Here is a 17,046-nt window from a genome sequence, read left to right as displayed (position 1 = left end):
GACAAATTGTGCGGTTGTTTGAAAGTCGTGAAAAAGCTTCGGGGGGATTATTTACAACATACACTGTAAAATAAATTATTAGAGCACGGACAAAGCAACCAGAGAACCGTCAATATTGTATTTTGCTCACGGAAAGTGAATAAGCAGATGAAAGGAAAATGTTCCTTTGCTGTTGCAGGTTGTGACAAGTTCCAGCGATGAGTTAAAGCCTTAAAAAGTTCCTCTGACTCTTTGTGATAAAAGTTTCAGTTTCAGTAAAAGTTCTGCTCAGGCGCTTTTAGCTCCATGAAGTTCACATTTGGTGACACCGGGAAGGTTGACTGAAACAAAACCGAGACACCGACAGTGTTCACACCAGGCAACAGTCGGGACAAAAGGCCTTTTTCACTGTAAAACCAGGAAGTAGCCCGGTCCAGAGTGCAGAGGGCGTCTGCAACACACCGGCAGTGGAGGCAAAAGGGACACCAACAGGTAGAGGCGTGAGGCGTGGACATCAGATATACGGACGAGGAGTTCAGTCCAAACTCTGGTTCCAAACATACAGAATCAGCAGGAGGCGAGAGCGAGCAACAGACCGTCCTGATGTGCCCTTATGGTCTGTCCTTGGGACTGGTTGATGATAAGAGGAAATAAAAAATAAACAAAAAAACAGTCAACTTTAACTTTTAATTTCTCGTTCTCCACTTCGCCGTTTGTTTTCCTGAGACGCTGTATGTTAGAAATGAGCTGAACACGTTGGAGGACACCGGTGGCATCGCGCTCCAGTGCTGGCGCGACACGAAGACATCTGCAGGAGCATTCGTCCGTGACGGAGGACTTCTGCTGACATCAGGTTAGTGCTGGTTAGTTCCCCCAGCAGCAGGGAGAGGAGCCTCTGGCCGACCCCCTCCGACCTCTGAGGACCCTTTGAACTTTGTGTCTGGTCTCATCATAAGCTGCATCTTTCACCTGGTACATGCAGCAAATTACTGGCACCTATCAGTCGTTGTCATATCAATCTGAGAGCATTTTAACCAGGAGCAGCTTCGGGTAGATTTTGCTTGTCACTTCTGGTTCCTCACAAATCCTGGTTCTGATCCTGATCCTGGTTCCGATCCTCAATCCAAACATCCATCTATCCTCTATGCCGCTTTTCCTTAAGGGTCACAGGGGGCTGAAGTAAATCCCAGCTGCCCCCTCCGACCTCTGAGGAGCCGAGCCAACCTGACCTGAACCGGGATCCGAGCCCAGACTTTCTTTTCCAACTTTGTGTCTGGTTTTCATCTTTCACCTGACAAAATGCAGCAAATTACTGGTACCAAGTCGTCTTTATCATGTTGGTCTGAGAGCCTTTTAACCAGGATCAAACTCCAGCTTTATTTTCAGGAGATTCAGGCTGCCAAGAAGAATCATTTGTCATAAATGACAAAGTACTTTAAGGTTCTTTTTCATAAAAAGGTTGGAGGAAGAAAAATAGAAATATTTTGTTTCCAGGTTGAAAGTTTCACTCATTTTTTCTTCAAGTTGAATCTGTATCATCAAAATGACCAAAAGTTTTCCAGGATGTGTGGGAACAGCCTCAGCTCTGCTTGGCTTCAGGTCCATTTCTGGTTTGGTTAAAATCACCAGTTGCTTTATATTTTCGGACCCGAGAAGAAGACGCCTGATCCAGACAGGAGGAGGAGGAAGAGGAGGGGGAGGAGGTCCTGTCCTCTCATGTCTCCTCTGTCAGGTGAAAAGGTTGCAGGTTTGAATCCCCGTAGTGCTGATGCCTCCTGGACTCTTCTGCCCCCCGTGGCTCCAACAAACTGGAGGTCAGAGGTCAAAGGTCGCCGGTTCGACTCCCCACAGCCGGCGCTGCCATCAGTACGGGGTGAAGAGAATCGACCCTTGGCTCGTTCTGATTGGTCCGGGAGCCGGACGCAGGAAGGAGGCGGTGAAGAGGGACGAGGAGGCTGGAGGGCGAGGGTGGAGGGAGATGGCAGTGGTGAGGGGTGAGGAGGAGGGGGTGAGGAGAGGGGAGGAAGCGAGAGAGGAGGGAGGGAGCGAGATGGAGGAGGTGAGGGGGGAGGGCGGAGGAGCGAAGGTAGTGGAGAGGAAGGAGGGAGAGAGGGAGGGCTTCACCAACTCCTTCTGAAGAGGAGAGGAAAGAAAACAAGGAGGGGAGAAATTATAAAAACAGAGGCGAATAAATACAAATACATAAATGAATAAAATAAATGTATTAATTCAGAAAATACTACTACTAATAATAATATGAATAAGAAATTATTACTGCAGCCCCTCATTACTGATTTAAATCAACATTTATCTGTTTTATTGAAGCAAGTTTGACTTTGAACTAGAGAGGGAGACACTTACAGTGAGCGAGCCGCGCTGCTGTTTGTTATAAGGGCTGTATTTTGGTTTGCTGGGTTTTCCTGCCACTCTGTCCTTGTGCCTCCTGCTGGAGATGTGCTGCAACGACAACAATGAGCAAAAACACACATTAGCACGCTGACAGACGGCAAAGCTGAGGACAGAGGAGCTCGGCACCCGTCTGGCTGTTTTGGAAACGAATGAAAAGCAGGAGAAAGTTGAGAGAAACCTCCTGCTGAGACAGGAGATTTAATATTCACTTTTTGAATATTAACACACACACACACAGCACAATTTGAGTATAAAAGCAGGAGGAGGAAGCAGCTCTTTGTGATTTGAGCAGATCTTTGTTCTTCTGTGGTTCTCACCGTCGTCACCATAAACTCCAGCTGAGTCCTAACAGCTAAATTCAATCATTAATTCTATCATTTGCTATGTGTTTCTTAATTTCTGATTATCTGGCTTTATTCTTTAAATTTCTAAAAAAAAATATGCCCAAGTAAGGTATACAACTTAATTATGATTTATGTCAACAAAGCTATAGATAGATGGAAGACAGAAGTCGGTTTTCTTGAATAAAATAAAATATTTAGGTGAAATTATCTGTGAACAAGACAATGAAACAATTGGATTGGAAAATTTCACAGATGCAGTAAAAATTAAAACACAAATTAAAACTGCTCTCAGCAGTAACTTGAGAGTTTAGACACAGCAAGCTGCTTCAACCACGAGTCACAGATTTGGGTCTGTGTGCAGTAATGTGAACTAATGTTATTACTCTGTATGTGCTGGCTGCGTTTCTACCTGTTTGAGCTGGATCTCAGAGTTGACATGGACATCGCAGATCTGGCAGTGGAAGGTTTTGTTCTGCAGGCCGGAGCCCTTCAGCTGGGAGCCGCCGCCGCCGCTCTTCAGCTTGGCTCCAGGTCGAGGGTAGGCCTTGATTGGCCCGGCGCCGCTCCGAGCCTCCAGCATCGTCTTGTGCTTTGAACCTGCAAACAGAGACACACAGAACCCAACTTCTATGAACCAAGAGACATAATGTTTAATACATCTGTCAGTGCGGGTGTTGCAGCTATAAAGCCACAACGATTTTTTTTAACTCACATTCCCAGTATACTTTTAATTCTTCCTGCTCATTTTTAAAATCATCAGCTTTGATATTGATTTCTTTCCTTCCAGGGAGCCACTAGTTTCAGTTTAATACTATGAAAATCAACCTGCAGAGACCTGAAACCTGACAAATAGTCGTGACCATCATCCTGCGGTAACACAAGTAGAAAAGCTCTCCCTGTTGATGCATTTAAGAAGTTTGGGTCAGGGCTCTGCGGACCAGTCAAGTTCTTCCACACCTGGCTTTATGCACAGGGGCATTGATATGTTTAAACAGGAAAGGGCAAAACACTGTTTAATGGCACCCGAGTGGAGGATTAGTGCCACAAATGCGAATTTCTTTTGCAGTTTGGAGATAAATGTTTTTCCTCTCGGTATCACAGCTCCCCACAGGAGGCAGGTGGTGTCATGTAAAGGGAAAAACATCACCACATACCTCCACTGGTTAAAATGAAATACGCGAAGGTTTAGAAATGATGTTTTTCATGCATCATCTCATTCCTCCTCACCTGCGTTGTGAGCCTCCAGCTGCGACAGAGAGTTGACGGCGACTTTACAAAGAGAGCAGTACAGCAACTTCTTCGCCTTCTCCTCCTCCGACTCCGCCGAGACAGGAGCATCCTGGGTGGAGTCCTGGGAAGGCGGAGGAAGAGGAGGAGCAGGTGACGGCGAGGAGGTGACAGGAGCTGGAGGAAGGGGAGGCGGGGAGGCTTTGGAAGAGGAGGAAGAGGAGGAGGAAGAGAGGCAGAGGCCCAGGGCGGGGAGTGAAGAGGGAGGACTGGAGGGAGGAGGCTCACTGCCTGCTCTGCTAGAGGAGGGGGAGGAGGAGGAGAGAGGGGGGGAGGAGGAGGGGAGGAGGAAGGGTTTGAGTGGAGAGGAGGAGTCGGTGAGGCTAGGTAAGAGTTCTGGAGGATGGGTAAGAGGAAGAAGAGGAGGAGAAAAGAAAAAAAGGAGGAAGAAATTAAAAATGATACTATAAAAACCAAAACTCTCAAATGAAACCACCATCAGTAACATCAACAGTGTTCAGATGAATGTTATTAGTAGATAAAATCAACCTGTGAGCTGATTGGTACAGCTGCTGGCGGTGACAGGAGGGGCGGGGCCTGCAGGACTTATGCTGCTCCCATTGGTCTCTCCAGTGATTGACAGCTTGGTCTTGACTTTGTTCTCCTGAGACTTGAGCTTCTTGGCGTGACGACTGCCCCTGTAATGAGCTTCTGCCTGAGACTGAGCGAGAGACATGAAGAGCAAATGTATGAGCTGGGAAAATCCAAACTTCCCAAACTTCAGTTCCAACTGACGCTGACTCAAGTGACATCATTTGACTCAAATTGACTCAACACTGTATGCAACTTTTTGTTCACATGCTCCACAAGGTTCAATACTGGGTCCTGTATTATTTACAATTTATATTGATAACATTACATCCCTCACTACAAATTGTAATGTCCACCTTTATGCGGATGATACAATTCTGTATTGCTTTGCTGACTCTGCAATTTTACAACTAGCCTTTAATTTGAAATTAGTCCTGAATGTAAACAAAACTAAACACATGCTGTTCTCTAGAACCAGAGATATTGTGGACAATAATTTTCATGTTATCACTCTGAATGGACACAGTATTGAGAGGGTTTCAGCCTATAAACATCTTGTAATCTGGCTGGATTAAAAATTACATTAAAAATTCACATTGACACACTTATCAGTGAGCTACAACAAAAAATTGGTATTTGCACAGAAACAGAGCAAACTTTTCTGTGCTCAGTAGGAAACGAATAATTGAGGCCGTCTTCTTGTCTGTTTTGCATCATGGTGATATCATCTATAGCCTCTGCCTCCACCTTTAAATCACCGATTCAGTTCATCACTCCGCTCTAAGATTTATTACCAGTGACAGCTACTCTACTCATCATTGCATATTGTATGAAAAGGGTGGGTGGCTGTCGCTAACAGTAACAGGCACTACTTTCTGTTTATTTATAAAGCCCTTAAAAGCAACTTCATGTATTACCTCCATATTAAACTAGTCCTATAACCATTACTCCACCTGTTTAAGTGACTGTCTAATGCTTAAAGTCCCACATGCAAACACAGATTTTGGAAAAGCTTAAAAAAATTTCTGCTGCTGGACATTAAAACTTAACACAATTTAAAACCATGGTTACAATTTATTGCACTCTTGAATGCAAATGTTTTAACTGTGTTGTGTTGTTTGTTGTGTTCGTGCTAATTATTTTCATATGTATTCTGTCATGTACTCTTGACGTCACACCCTCAATGGTTCCTAAAGGTAGAATTAATATGCAGATAGTACTCCCCTCCCTGAAAACAACATTTCAATCCTTTTTGAATCTGGTCAACATGCTTAAAAAATGGAAACCAAACCCATATTTCTACAACAAAAGCTCGATGATGCCGAGTGTGTTTAACCATCTGAGTGACAAGCATCCAAATCACCACTGACAATTCAATTAAGTGCATAAAATCAGTTAGATGCAGAGACACAACAACAGAAAGTCATGCTGCAAGACATCAAAAGTGCATCTTCAACATACAGACACAATATCAGGCACACACATCATCTCCTGTAATGAAACAAACTGGTAGAGTTCCTCATTAAGGACTCAAAAACTTGAACAAACTTCTTTAAACTGATTTTTATCACATGAAGAGAACGACAGCAGCCATTTTGTTTCGCAAGCTCAGCAGTTATTACACGTCAAAGTAGTCAACATCAATGACATCCACTCGTGCTCTCCTCTGCTGCTGCAATCGCTGCTGTCTAAACAAGACGAGTCAACAGCCATCAAATTAAACAGGATAATGCTCGATGAAAAGTCATACGAACACCAAAGTCATTACAATCCATCCTCTGCCGACCAGATGTGGTCTGGACAGTACTTTGCAATGTGCAAGCACGTGTTTTTCCTACAAATCCAGATACAGGCTCGCTAACAGCAGGTAGAGATGGCGTACACACAGTCAAAAGGCCTTAATTTAACAACAGGAGATTGTGTGTTTGAACATGAACGGTCCAGATAAACAGACAATCTCTCTGCACTGTAAAAATTGTCCGTGTTAGGTGTCACCGCACGATGTAACAAGCCCAGAGTGACAGTGTGTCAGTTCACTGTAACAAACCTCTAGGTTGACAGTGTCCTCATGTGACTGTCTGGTAGCTCCGTGACTCAGCTTCTACTCGGTTTATTAGACTGAGTTAATGCTGCCCTCTGTTACTCCTCTCTTTGTCTCCTCGCCAGGCTCTCCTCGGCTGTGATTCCTGCTTTGTTCACTCGTGAATCATTTTACCAGCTCATACATTAGTCATGTTTGATTGGCATGTCACTAACGAGGCAGCTCACTACCTCTCAGCAGTCATGTTAATCAGTGCGATTTACACAGCGCCGTTTTAATATAGACGGGGTTTATGTTACACATGATGGAGCTTTGTGGGAACACCTGACAGAGTAATCCAGTGCACGAAAACAAACAAGCCCCACAGAGTGTCACAAAGTCGCAGCTGCATTTGGCATCATGACAAAATATTTCCCTCAAATAATAGTTCAGTCAGTTTAATCTCTGCAAGAAAAAATAGTTCCGTTTAGAGGAAGATAGATGATAAAGCAGGGTATGCTTTAGGGCGGGACTACCTTGTGACCAACCAATCAGAGCCGGTCTGACGTCACATCTGGTTCTAAAAAACCAAGATGGCGACGCCCGTAAAGCCAAAATCAAGGCTTCAAAACGTCACAATGGCTACATTCACTTCTTATATACAGTCTACACACAGATGCTTACGTCAGAGTTGAACCTCAGCTGGCACACATTACATGAGATGACCTGTTTCTTCTTGGGTACCAAGGTAACGCCAAAGGTGTGGTTGATAACGGCCTTCTGCACCGGGTCCATCTGCAGGAGACACACAAAGGTCAGAGGTCTCCAGCCTGCTCAGGATTGGCTGAACAGTGATGGCAGACTGACGCCAACTGAGGGATCACACATGTCAGTCTGCGCTGCTGGCAGCCACAACACCCTGTCGCTGTTACTGCCCCTCACACACACACACACACACACACACAGTCATACCGTGTTGAAGTTTGGGAACAGGCCGACTGGCGACGTCGTCTCGACAGGAAACGTCAGGAACGGTTTCATCATCACAGAGGGACAAGTGGCGCCTATCAGCCCCGGCAACGCCCCGCCTACTGCACCACACCCACTTCCTGAAATCACAGAGACAGAGAGTTTGAATGATTGATTTCCAATGATTTCTTATTTGAATGGAAGAAAGACCAAAGAAGGTGACGTCCTTTAAAAAAACGGCTCAACACACTGATACAAAAACAACCTAATTCCTTAGATGTTCTGACAGAGAGCATAAGCATCGACCTTTTCCACGCTAACTTCAGAAGCCCCACATCCTCTGTTTGTTTTGTGTTTATCTGACTGGAGAATATTGAAAAAATCATTTGTATTGGTGTAAACAGAGGTAGTATACACAACAAAGAATAAACAGAAGCAGGAATATAGACAAAACCAAAAAAATAAATCTGTGCACTTTCTGTCTGAAATGATAAAATGTTTGCCCGGAGCCAAACCAATGTTTAAATATAACATTTCTACAGACTTCACCACTTCACTCCAGTCTTCCTCGTCGATGAAACGCACATTATCTCCGCTCAGTCTGTGGCATTTAAATGTTGCTATCGCCCAGGGAAGGAAAAGCATCATCCCAGGTAAACAGGAGACAACTGTGAGATCATGAAAATAACCTTTGAAGACACAAAATACTGCCAGATGACATGAAAATAACACTTTGACTATTCCTCTAAGGACTGAGCAGGAACGCTATGTGAATTATGGAGCGACATGCGAGGCGCTGAGAGGACAGATGGGACTACATTTGATGTTAGAAAAACAGATTTATTAAGGTTTTTGGCTAAACTGTTGAACCAGTAACAATTTGTGCTAATATATGTAGATCACTAAACGCATCTTGAGCTGGTTTGTTGACGTGAACTTCAAGAAAGACACTGCTGAGTGATACGGACACTCGGCGAGGCCACAGATGGACAAATGGTGGAAATCCATCTTATTTTGATATTTATGCCATTTGAACTGAGGAAAAGTGAGCAGCTGATCTGCTGTACAGTAACGGCACGAGGAACATATGGAGCTGCAGCCGCTGGAGGCAGAGAGAGGTAATAATACAGAGAGAAAACCAGAGGGAGACGGTGAATGAGCGGCTCACATAATGAGTCCATGTGTCCAGTTGCCACAGGGCCAGAGAGAGTTGGTCTGTACATCTCAACTCTGCTCCTTCTCCATTTAAAGAGACAGAGAGTCGCTAATACATTTACTCTAGCACCACATCATAAACAATGAAATAATAGATGATAAACTGTGAAACAATGAAGAAAATTGTCTTGAGTGTCATTTAAAAATGACAGAATTATCATAACCTGAACTACGCAACACATCAACACATTATTTTTGTGTCATTCGTCTGAACTGGTTTGTTCCCAGTTACATATGAGGAAATATTAGATACACACAAATGCAAACAGTAGATCTGATGAAGAAAAGGTGCATTTTTTCTTTCTATCTTTGTACGTTTATAGTCACAGCTTGTTGAAGTCCTGCAGAGAATTCTTTCATAACAACAGAGTGGAGGTGGAAACACTGAGGCTGACTGAATCAGCCGAGACAGCGAGGGAGGAAGAAGAGGAAGAAGAGGAGGAGGAGAGTTTTTGGTCTTGTTGGTTTTGTCCAACAGTCCAGCTTAATTCTGTTGAACCCATTGTTTCCCATTTCAAACACACTGAAAGCCAGTCTAACCAATTCTAAATACACGATAACCAACTTAAACCAAACTTAATGCATTGTAGCCAAGTTTAACTGATTGTAAATATACTACAATCCATCATAAATCAATATTTACCCATTGCTGATGAGGATTTCTACACGTTGATCTCAATAAATTGGACCGAGAGGTTTTAGAGTTAACATGTACTCAGACTGCGCCATGTGCCTTATAATTTATTCCAACCTATTGCACTAAAACCCATCGTAGCCCATTTTAACTGCACCAGAGCCCACTGTAACCATTCTAAATGCACTATAACCCACAGCAATCCATTATAAATGAACTATAATCCATTCTACATATCTTATAACTAATTCTAAGCCATTGTAAATCACCTATAAACTAATCTAAATGCATCAAACCCAATCCAATACACCATACTTAATTATTCCATTTGTAAATACAATATAACCTATTTTGCAATATCTTATAAGCTATTAGAACACTTTCTAAACACATACTTAATGCCTTATGACTTTAGGACCCTGTTTAATTTCACTATAACCCATCTTAACCCAATCAGAATGCCAATAACCCATCATAGACCACTCAAAATGTCTTATACCCCATTTTAACCCAAAACAAATCCCTTATAAAATATCATAGACCTCTCAAAATGCCTTGTAACCAATCTAAACCCAAACCAACTCCCTTATAGCCCATCATAGCCCACTCAAACTGCATTATATCCCATCTTAACCCAAAACAAATCCCTTATAACCCATCAAAGACCACTTTAAAAGCCTTATAATCCATCTTAACCTGAAACAAATCCCTCATAACCCATTTTAACCCACTCAAACTGCCTTATAACCCATCTTAACCCAGAACAAATCCCTTGTAACCCATCTTAACCCAATGCAGTGAATGGCTTATAACCCATGGTAGCCCATTCTAAATACACTATAAGCCACTGTAACATGTCATGAATCCAGTTCCAACCCTTGCAGATGAGGGTTTCTAATAAAAGCTGAATAAACTGGACAGAGTGGTTTGTTTTTTTACAGTTTTCATGCACATGTAACCAGACCAACCAAGGCCAAGGCCAGGTGAGGCCAACTATGTGTGCGTTTTCAGACTGACATTAAGATAGCTGTGGATTAGCCGTGTGCCACGATGATGCTCTCTGAGTTTATCCTCATATAGCAGAGCTGTGAGTCAGTGTCTGTATTTATGGCTGCCGCTCATTATGAAGTTCAGAACAGCGTGACACAACACAGTGCTGTCATCAAACACATGTAGGCGGACACACAACAGGTCAGATCACAGTCAGATCATCTGTTATTAGCTGGGAGATTATTTATGATAGTAAATACAGATTAGTTTCTATTTTTAAAAGGTGGTCTAATGTGTCAGCTCGATTGTCCTGCCAAAATAAAAGCTTCAATAATACAGTCACAATGAAGATGTAATGCGAGTAAACTAAATCTGAACTGCTGCAGCCTGTCATCACGAAAAAAACAAAAAGTTATTTACACCCACTGTGAAACAGACATCAACCTATGATATGTCACAGTTTCTATGAGTAGGTTTTCTAGTAGTTTAGTAGTTTTAACAGGTTGATCAACAGTTTGTATCCTATAATAAAATACATTACTAGAAAACAGTACAGAACATTAAAGTACTGTCAACTAACTACTAAAATGATGTGCTTCACTAAGATCTCCTTCAAAAATATCCAAAGCCCCCAAATTTTGACATCAGCAAGATGCAGCGGAGTGGGTTTCTAAAGATGATGGGCTATCCGTCAAACATTTCAGCTCCTTAACATCTTCAAACACCATTGAAACTACCTCACTGAAACACATTTAAAAAACAACACAAAAAACAACTAAACCACTGAAACCACTTCATTGAATATTTTTTCACTTTTTCCCCAACCATGAGTACCGCTGGTTTATAAGGGATTATAAATCTATAAATCTATAAATCTCGTCAAGCACCACTGAAACTATGAGGTTACTTTTGTGTTTTTATTATGCAACCAGAAAAAATAGACTTGAGAGCAAAACTATTTGACGCTGCAATCAAAAAGTGCAACTAAGACACATTTTTGATTAAATATGTATTAATGCAAATCCAAAAGTTTTGAATTCAAAATTTTTGCTTGCTGTTGAACTGAATGAGATCTGAGTGACAGTTTGGCAGCATCTGCCGTGCTCTGTCTTCTCCGTGGACTTCAAAGTGCCCCCCCCCTCATTTACCAGCAGTGGATGTTGCCAAACCGTCACTCAGATCGACCACTGGAGACGTGTTTTACATCGTTCAGCGAGGGTCCCACCAACGACGTTCAGCTCAACACCAATCAAAACTTTGGCTTCGCAAACAAAACTTTTGGATTTGCATTAATACATATTTAATCACAAACTAGTTTTACTTGCAATGGAACAATTTTTTTGATTACAGTGTCGTTAGTTTTGCGTTAAAATTTTCTTTTAATTGCAGTGTGGAAAGTTTTTCTCTCAAACCTTTTGTTTGATTGCATCAGACAGAAAAGTAACTTCATATGTAAACATCTCGAGGACTATTTAAACTTCCTTAAGGACCCTTGGAATCTGCTCATGGACGCCTTGAACCACCTCTAGGACCCCTAAAAACATCCTGAATGACTATTGGAGCCTTCTGCAGGACCCCTTTAGCGCAGTGTGTCCAAATCCTGGTCCTGGAGGCCCAATGCATTCATTTGAATCAGGTGTGTTAGGTCAGGTGCAAGGAAACATCTAAAACATGCAGGTCAGTGTGCCCACAGGATGCTGCTTTAGTGTTTACAAGCCCCATGTTGCCCCGTCTGACCTGGTTTCAGTGTCCATCAACACCGAGATCAACACCGTGATTTGTAACCTGCAAGCCGATATTTTTAACTGAACTTAATTTAGTGATTTTCACATTGGGAATGTACAAATGGAAACTAATGGAAGTCAATGTCTGCAGTCGTACAAGTTTTCCTGTATGATCAGTATGTACCGGAGTTATCTTTAAGTATGTGTGCGTGTGATGAATGGAGCGATGACAGAGTCTTAATTCTGTCCCTCTGTCCTCTGAGATCTGGTTACAACACACACACACACACACACACACACACACACACACACACACACACACACACACACACACACACACACACACACTTATGTCTTACAGTAAGTTGATGATCTAAGAAGCTGCTATAAATACTAATACACATCTGCTACTGCTTGCACATGGAAAGAGTCTGTAAACCAGTATGAAAACCAGCCAACAGCGAAGTAACGAGCCAGACTGGCTTCAGGCTGTTGTTGATTGGCCAGTTGGTCAGAAGATTTGTGAACGGTGGCGCCACCTGTAAACAAATTAACACTGACAGTCAAGTTTCCTCACAAGTTTATCCAAATAATCGTTTTCCATCTGCAGCCTGCAACTCTGAGGAGCAAAATAAGTTTAACCAGGTTTTAAATCTATCCAGATATACTTTTCTACAGCTCTCACATTGTTGATGTTAATGCTAATGTTCTTTGTTGCAACATTTGATAGAAATGTGATGCAGATTGTAAATTGAATACTAAATAAACTGATAAACTGACTTTGGTCACAAGTTTGCGCCATTGAGTAATATTATCGTTACACCTCCCAGGTGCATCTTGGTCTTTCTTTCTGTTAACGACCTGGAAATTTGCAGAGGGGACGATGCAGTGCAATTGTAGGTAAATACACACATTTTTTTTGTGTTGAAAACTGCAACGATCAGTCAAAGTACATGAGCTGTTCTCTAAAGGATTAAGATGCTTATGCTCTCTGTTAAAATGGTCGTCTGCACCTGTGGTTATCAATAAAACTAAAGCTACACAAACCCCTGAAGTATTTGTCTCTTGTGTGACATCTAATGGAGCAAAGGCCAGTGATGATGGAACCACCACTCTCCAGTTTAGTGTGAGAAAGGAACCTGAAGTGACTGGTTTACACTGGTCTTAAACTAGAACTGAGTCTAACCTGACACTGGAATTGTAACTGACTAGTTTAGTCTGATTCTGGCTCATAGATGCAAATCGTTTCTGGCTTGGTCACATTGCAAAGCTTATTACTAGCAAGCCTGTTTGGTAATCTACTGTAGCCGGTGAGCTACTGTGACTGCTTAATATTCAATAAAGAGTTACTGAACGGGGAAACAAGCTCTCAAATCCACCAGGACAGGACAATAAGCTCCAGTCCGTTACCATCAAACACCACCACTCCGTCACCCCCTTTGGTGTCTGATACAGACACACAAGGCACCCATCAGTAGTGTCTGCATGAGACGTTATAGGGCAATGTTGTGTGTTACGGCAACAAGAGTCCACATATGGAAATGGAGAGGTGGTTGGATGGCTTGCATCCCGGACAATAAACCAAGAGACTGGGGTTCATGTCCCAGGTTAGTCTGAAAGCGTTACTTATAAGTTACTTAAGAAATGTTCTTATTTTAACTCAAACATCATCTCTTTCTAAACCATATGAGTAGTTTTAGTACCTAAACTTAACCAAACTGCAGCAGTTTCAGAAAGCTAACAACATGGTTTTTATTGTTACCATGCTGACTAAAGCCCAGTGTGCCTGCAGTAATATTAGGCAGTCAGGGATGTCAGTGTTTGACAAAGTGGGAATGAGAACCATTTGGAATGGAAGGACGGCCTGAGGCAGTTGCCCTGAGTGTCTTACGCTGACGCAGAAGGGTGTCTTGTGCGTCGGTATCAGATGCCAAAGGGGGTGACAAAGCGTCGGTATTTGACTCCCTGGGAATGAGAACAGGATGTAAGTTCACCCAGTTTGTTCTTCAACTCTTGTCTCAAAGTGGCCATAACTCCCTCCTCTTCTGTGGAGCAGCTCATACTCTGACAGAAGAAGCTAAAAGTCCTGCACACCTGCACTTATCCTGGCTGACGAAGACCTCTGAAGGTGGAAGCTAGTCTACACAGTCCTAAGAAGTAAATGAACTCACCTGTGTGGGTGCACCCTGGTGCAACACAGCTAATAAGCTACTATATTATCAAAACGGCTCGCTGCAGCTCAACAGTGTTCATTCACATGTCAAAGTTCAATAAAGTTGAACTTCATCAACATCAAACAAAGTTGATGCTAAGAAGTCTTGTGGTTTTACTTCGCACCCGCGAGCAAATCAACTTATCATAACATCGACATTAATAGATTTTGCTGCAGAATTTCACAGTTTTAAATGCTGGTCTGACTCGGCCCCTTAGATCATTATGAAACCAGGACATTTCACAGTTCCAAAAATTCAAAATGATCAAAGTCTCTTTGATCTCTCCTGGTCTGGTATTTGCTGACATCAGCAGCTGCTGAGATTAAATGGACTATAAATTGATTCCAGACCCTTTCTAATTCGTCGCCTCCGGTTTCCTGATGGTCAGCTTCATCTGCAGGTGTAAGATTTATGACTGTGGCTGCAGTCAGGATCATCTGCCGCATTCACACCTCATACACACACACACACACACATAGAGTTGGTTCAGCTTTGAAGCTCACATGATGAAGATGTATGAATCTCAAAGAGGTCTCGCTTGTCCCGTCAGCTGCAGACTGAGCCTCCTGTAACTGATCTGACCAGCAAAATTCGGTGTCATCTGTTACAAACCACCCCCACAGCCAATGGGTGTGGTGGGGCTGATATTTAATCACCTCCACCACCCCCACTCCACTCCACACACACACACACACACACACACACACACACATGCCCCTCCCTCTGGTATATAAATCCAAATGGTGCAAAGAACTTTTCAGTTATTTGCAGGAACTGGCACACAGAACACCTGTAGTGTTTCCAACAGGTTGAAAAAGATCCTCTCCAGACATTTAAAAATACTCTGCGTGGAATAATACACGTGTGTTGGTCATGAGTTTTTCCACAAAAACTCCTATTAACTAACTAATTCTAACAATTACATCCAGCCCTTCTGCCGCATCGAGGCCAAAGACAAACGAAAACATGCTCCACATGGAACAGCATCAACTCTTAGAGTGAATTATAACAGAGCTACAAAATGACGGCTCTCAGAATCAGCGCATGTTGGTTTGACTCAGGAAAAAAGATAAAATGAACATGATGAGGTGGAGAAATTAAAATAAAACGAGCACATAGCAACCAGTTGGCCAATAACAACTCAAGTTTCAACTGCACCGCGCTCTTTTTGTGTGTGTGTGTGTGTGTGTGTAAGACACGGAGAGGCTCTGTGAAACTCTATAACTCTTTCACACTCTCTACATGTGGAAGCAGATATCAAAGTGTCTCAGTCACACCAGTGTATTTCTGAATGACAGAGATACTTTGACATCCTGCAGCAGTCGTTTCATCAACATGGCTCCCTGCTGTTAAACAGCGTAGACTACTATACTGACAGAGAAAGCTGAGTGCTAGTGCTGAAAAAGCTGTTGTTCTTCTGGGTCACCTGGAGTTTGACGTAGCAGGTGATCAGGAAGGTGATTTCCTCTTGGGTTTCGTAGCCAGAGGGCCGAGCTTTAGCTCCCAAACCAAACTTGTTCTCTGCGTGACTCTGCGTGAAACCTGCTACGGAAATGGCATTCTCCAATATGAGTGCAGAGGATATTATGGACGAGGACACATTTCACTGTGTTCTGGCTGAGTCGGATATGCAGCCGTATCTATTAGAGCCTGAGTCGGCCGGCGGGGACCAACCAGGACCTGAGCCGCCGAGAGCAAAGAGCAACTGGTGGTGCCTCCGATGCAGAAACTCAATTATTCTTATATTTTTATTATTAGTATTATTAGTAGTGGTATTATTATTATTATTATTATTATTATTATTATTATAAGACTCTGGACTCACCTGGTGCAGTAATTTACCTCTGTGTAATAATTTGTAATAATAATTTTTAATACATTTTTTTTTTTTATTCATACTTTTATATATTTATATTTTACTTTGTGTTTGAAGTTTATTCTTATTCTTATTCTTATTCTTTTGGAGCTGCGTGTAACAAAAAGCAATTTCCCCCTGGGGATTATTAAAGGAATTCTGATAAACACAGGCTAGATTAAGACATCTAGTGGGAGTGAATTTTGCCGTAGGTGGGAGCGGGGTGGGGTCAGAAAAAAGGATTTAGGAAATGTACTTAAGTCCAGCATATATCTGAATAAATCTCATAGAATCAATGTAATAGTTTAGTTAAAAACATTAAACCAAACTTTAAAAACTTACTGTATCTCGACCTATAAGACAAGTCACTGCACTTGAAATTAGAAATTTTAAACCTGATTTCAGAAAATACTTGAAAACAACTGCATTGACTGCACTGGTGCATCTTTTCAGGAGAAAATAAAATGACAGGATTCAATAATAAACATGAAGAGATTTTCTTCAGGGAATAAATGCATCATAATTTAAAAGCTCATCGTGTGTTTCCTTTGAAAAGTGTCAATCAGTGAAGTAGTACTAGTTGTTAAATAAAGGATCATGTTCAGCGAGCCGGTCATTATGGCAAAATGAACCCAGACAGGTGTAACAGTGATGCAGGACTCGAATCATCCTGAAGGGGTTCGTTTTGCATTAATGACTCACTGTGCATTATCCCACTTATTACACAGCTTCGTACTAAAGAAATCAATAATTTGACACCAAGTACTGACTTAAAAATGATTTTACCACTAGCAGTGGAGATAAGACACAATCAGAATAAAGCATTAAACAAAGCCGTGAACCGTGAAACCCCTGAAATTAAATTAATGTTTACAT

At 42.2% G+C, this 17,046-nt stretch overlaps 1 protein-coding gene across 1 annotated transcript in view; it reads right to left on the bottom strand.

Moving 5' to 3' along the window:
* Positions 1-1,842: 1,842 nt before the first annotated feature.
* The window catches only part of znf385b (zinc finger protein 385B), a 29,743-nt gene continuing 14,539 nt past the window's right edge, over positions 1,843-17,046 (bottom strand). The window contains exons 4-10 of the mRNA XM_070838456.1: positions 7,543-7,679; positions 7,255-7,365; positions 4,509-4,680; positions 3,960-4,355; positions 3,142-3,329; positions 2,341-2,436; positions 1,843-2,112 (exon numbers count right to left, since the gene is read on the bottom strand). Of these exons, the coding sequence (XP_070694557.1) occupies positions 1,843-2,112; positions 2,341-2,436; positions 3,142-3,329; positions 3,960-4,355; positions 4,509-4,680; positions 7,255-7,365; positions 7,543-7,679 (1,370 nt within the window). The remainder of the gene's footprint in view (positions 2,113-2,340; positions 2,437-3,141; positions 3,330-3,959; positions 4,356-4,508; positions 4,681-7,254; positions 7,366-7,542; positions 7,680-17,046) is intronic.

This window comes from Pempheris klunzingeri, chromosome 10, assembly GCF_042242105.1.
Source record: "Pempheris klunzingeri isolate RE-2024b chromosome 10, fPemKlu1.hap1, whole genome shotgun sequence".
Lineage (NCBI taxonomy): Eukaryota > Metazoa > Chordata > Actinopteri > Acropomatiformes > Pempheridae > Pempheris > Pempheris klunzingeri.
Note: the sequence above shows the minus strand (reverse complement) of the source record. Positions and strands in the feature narration are given on the sequence as shown.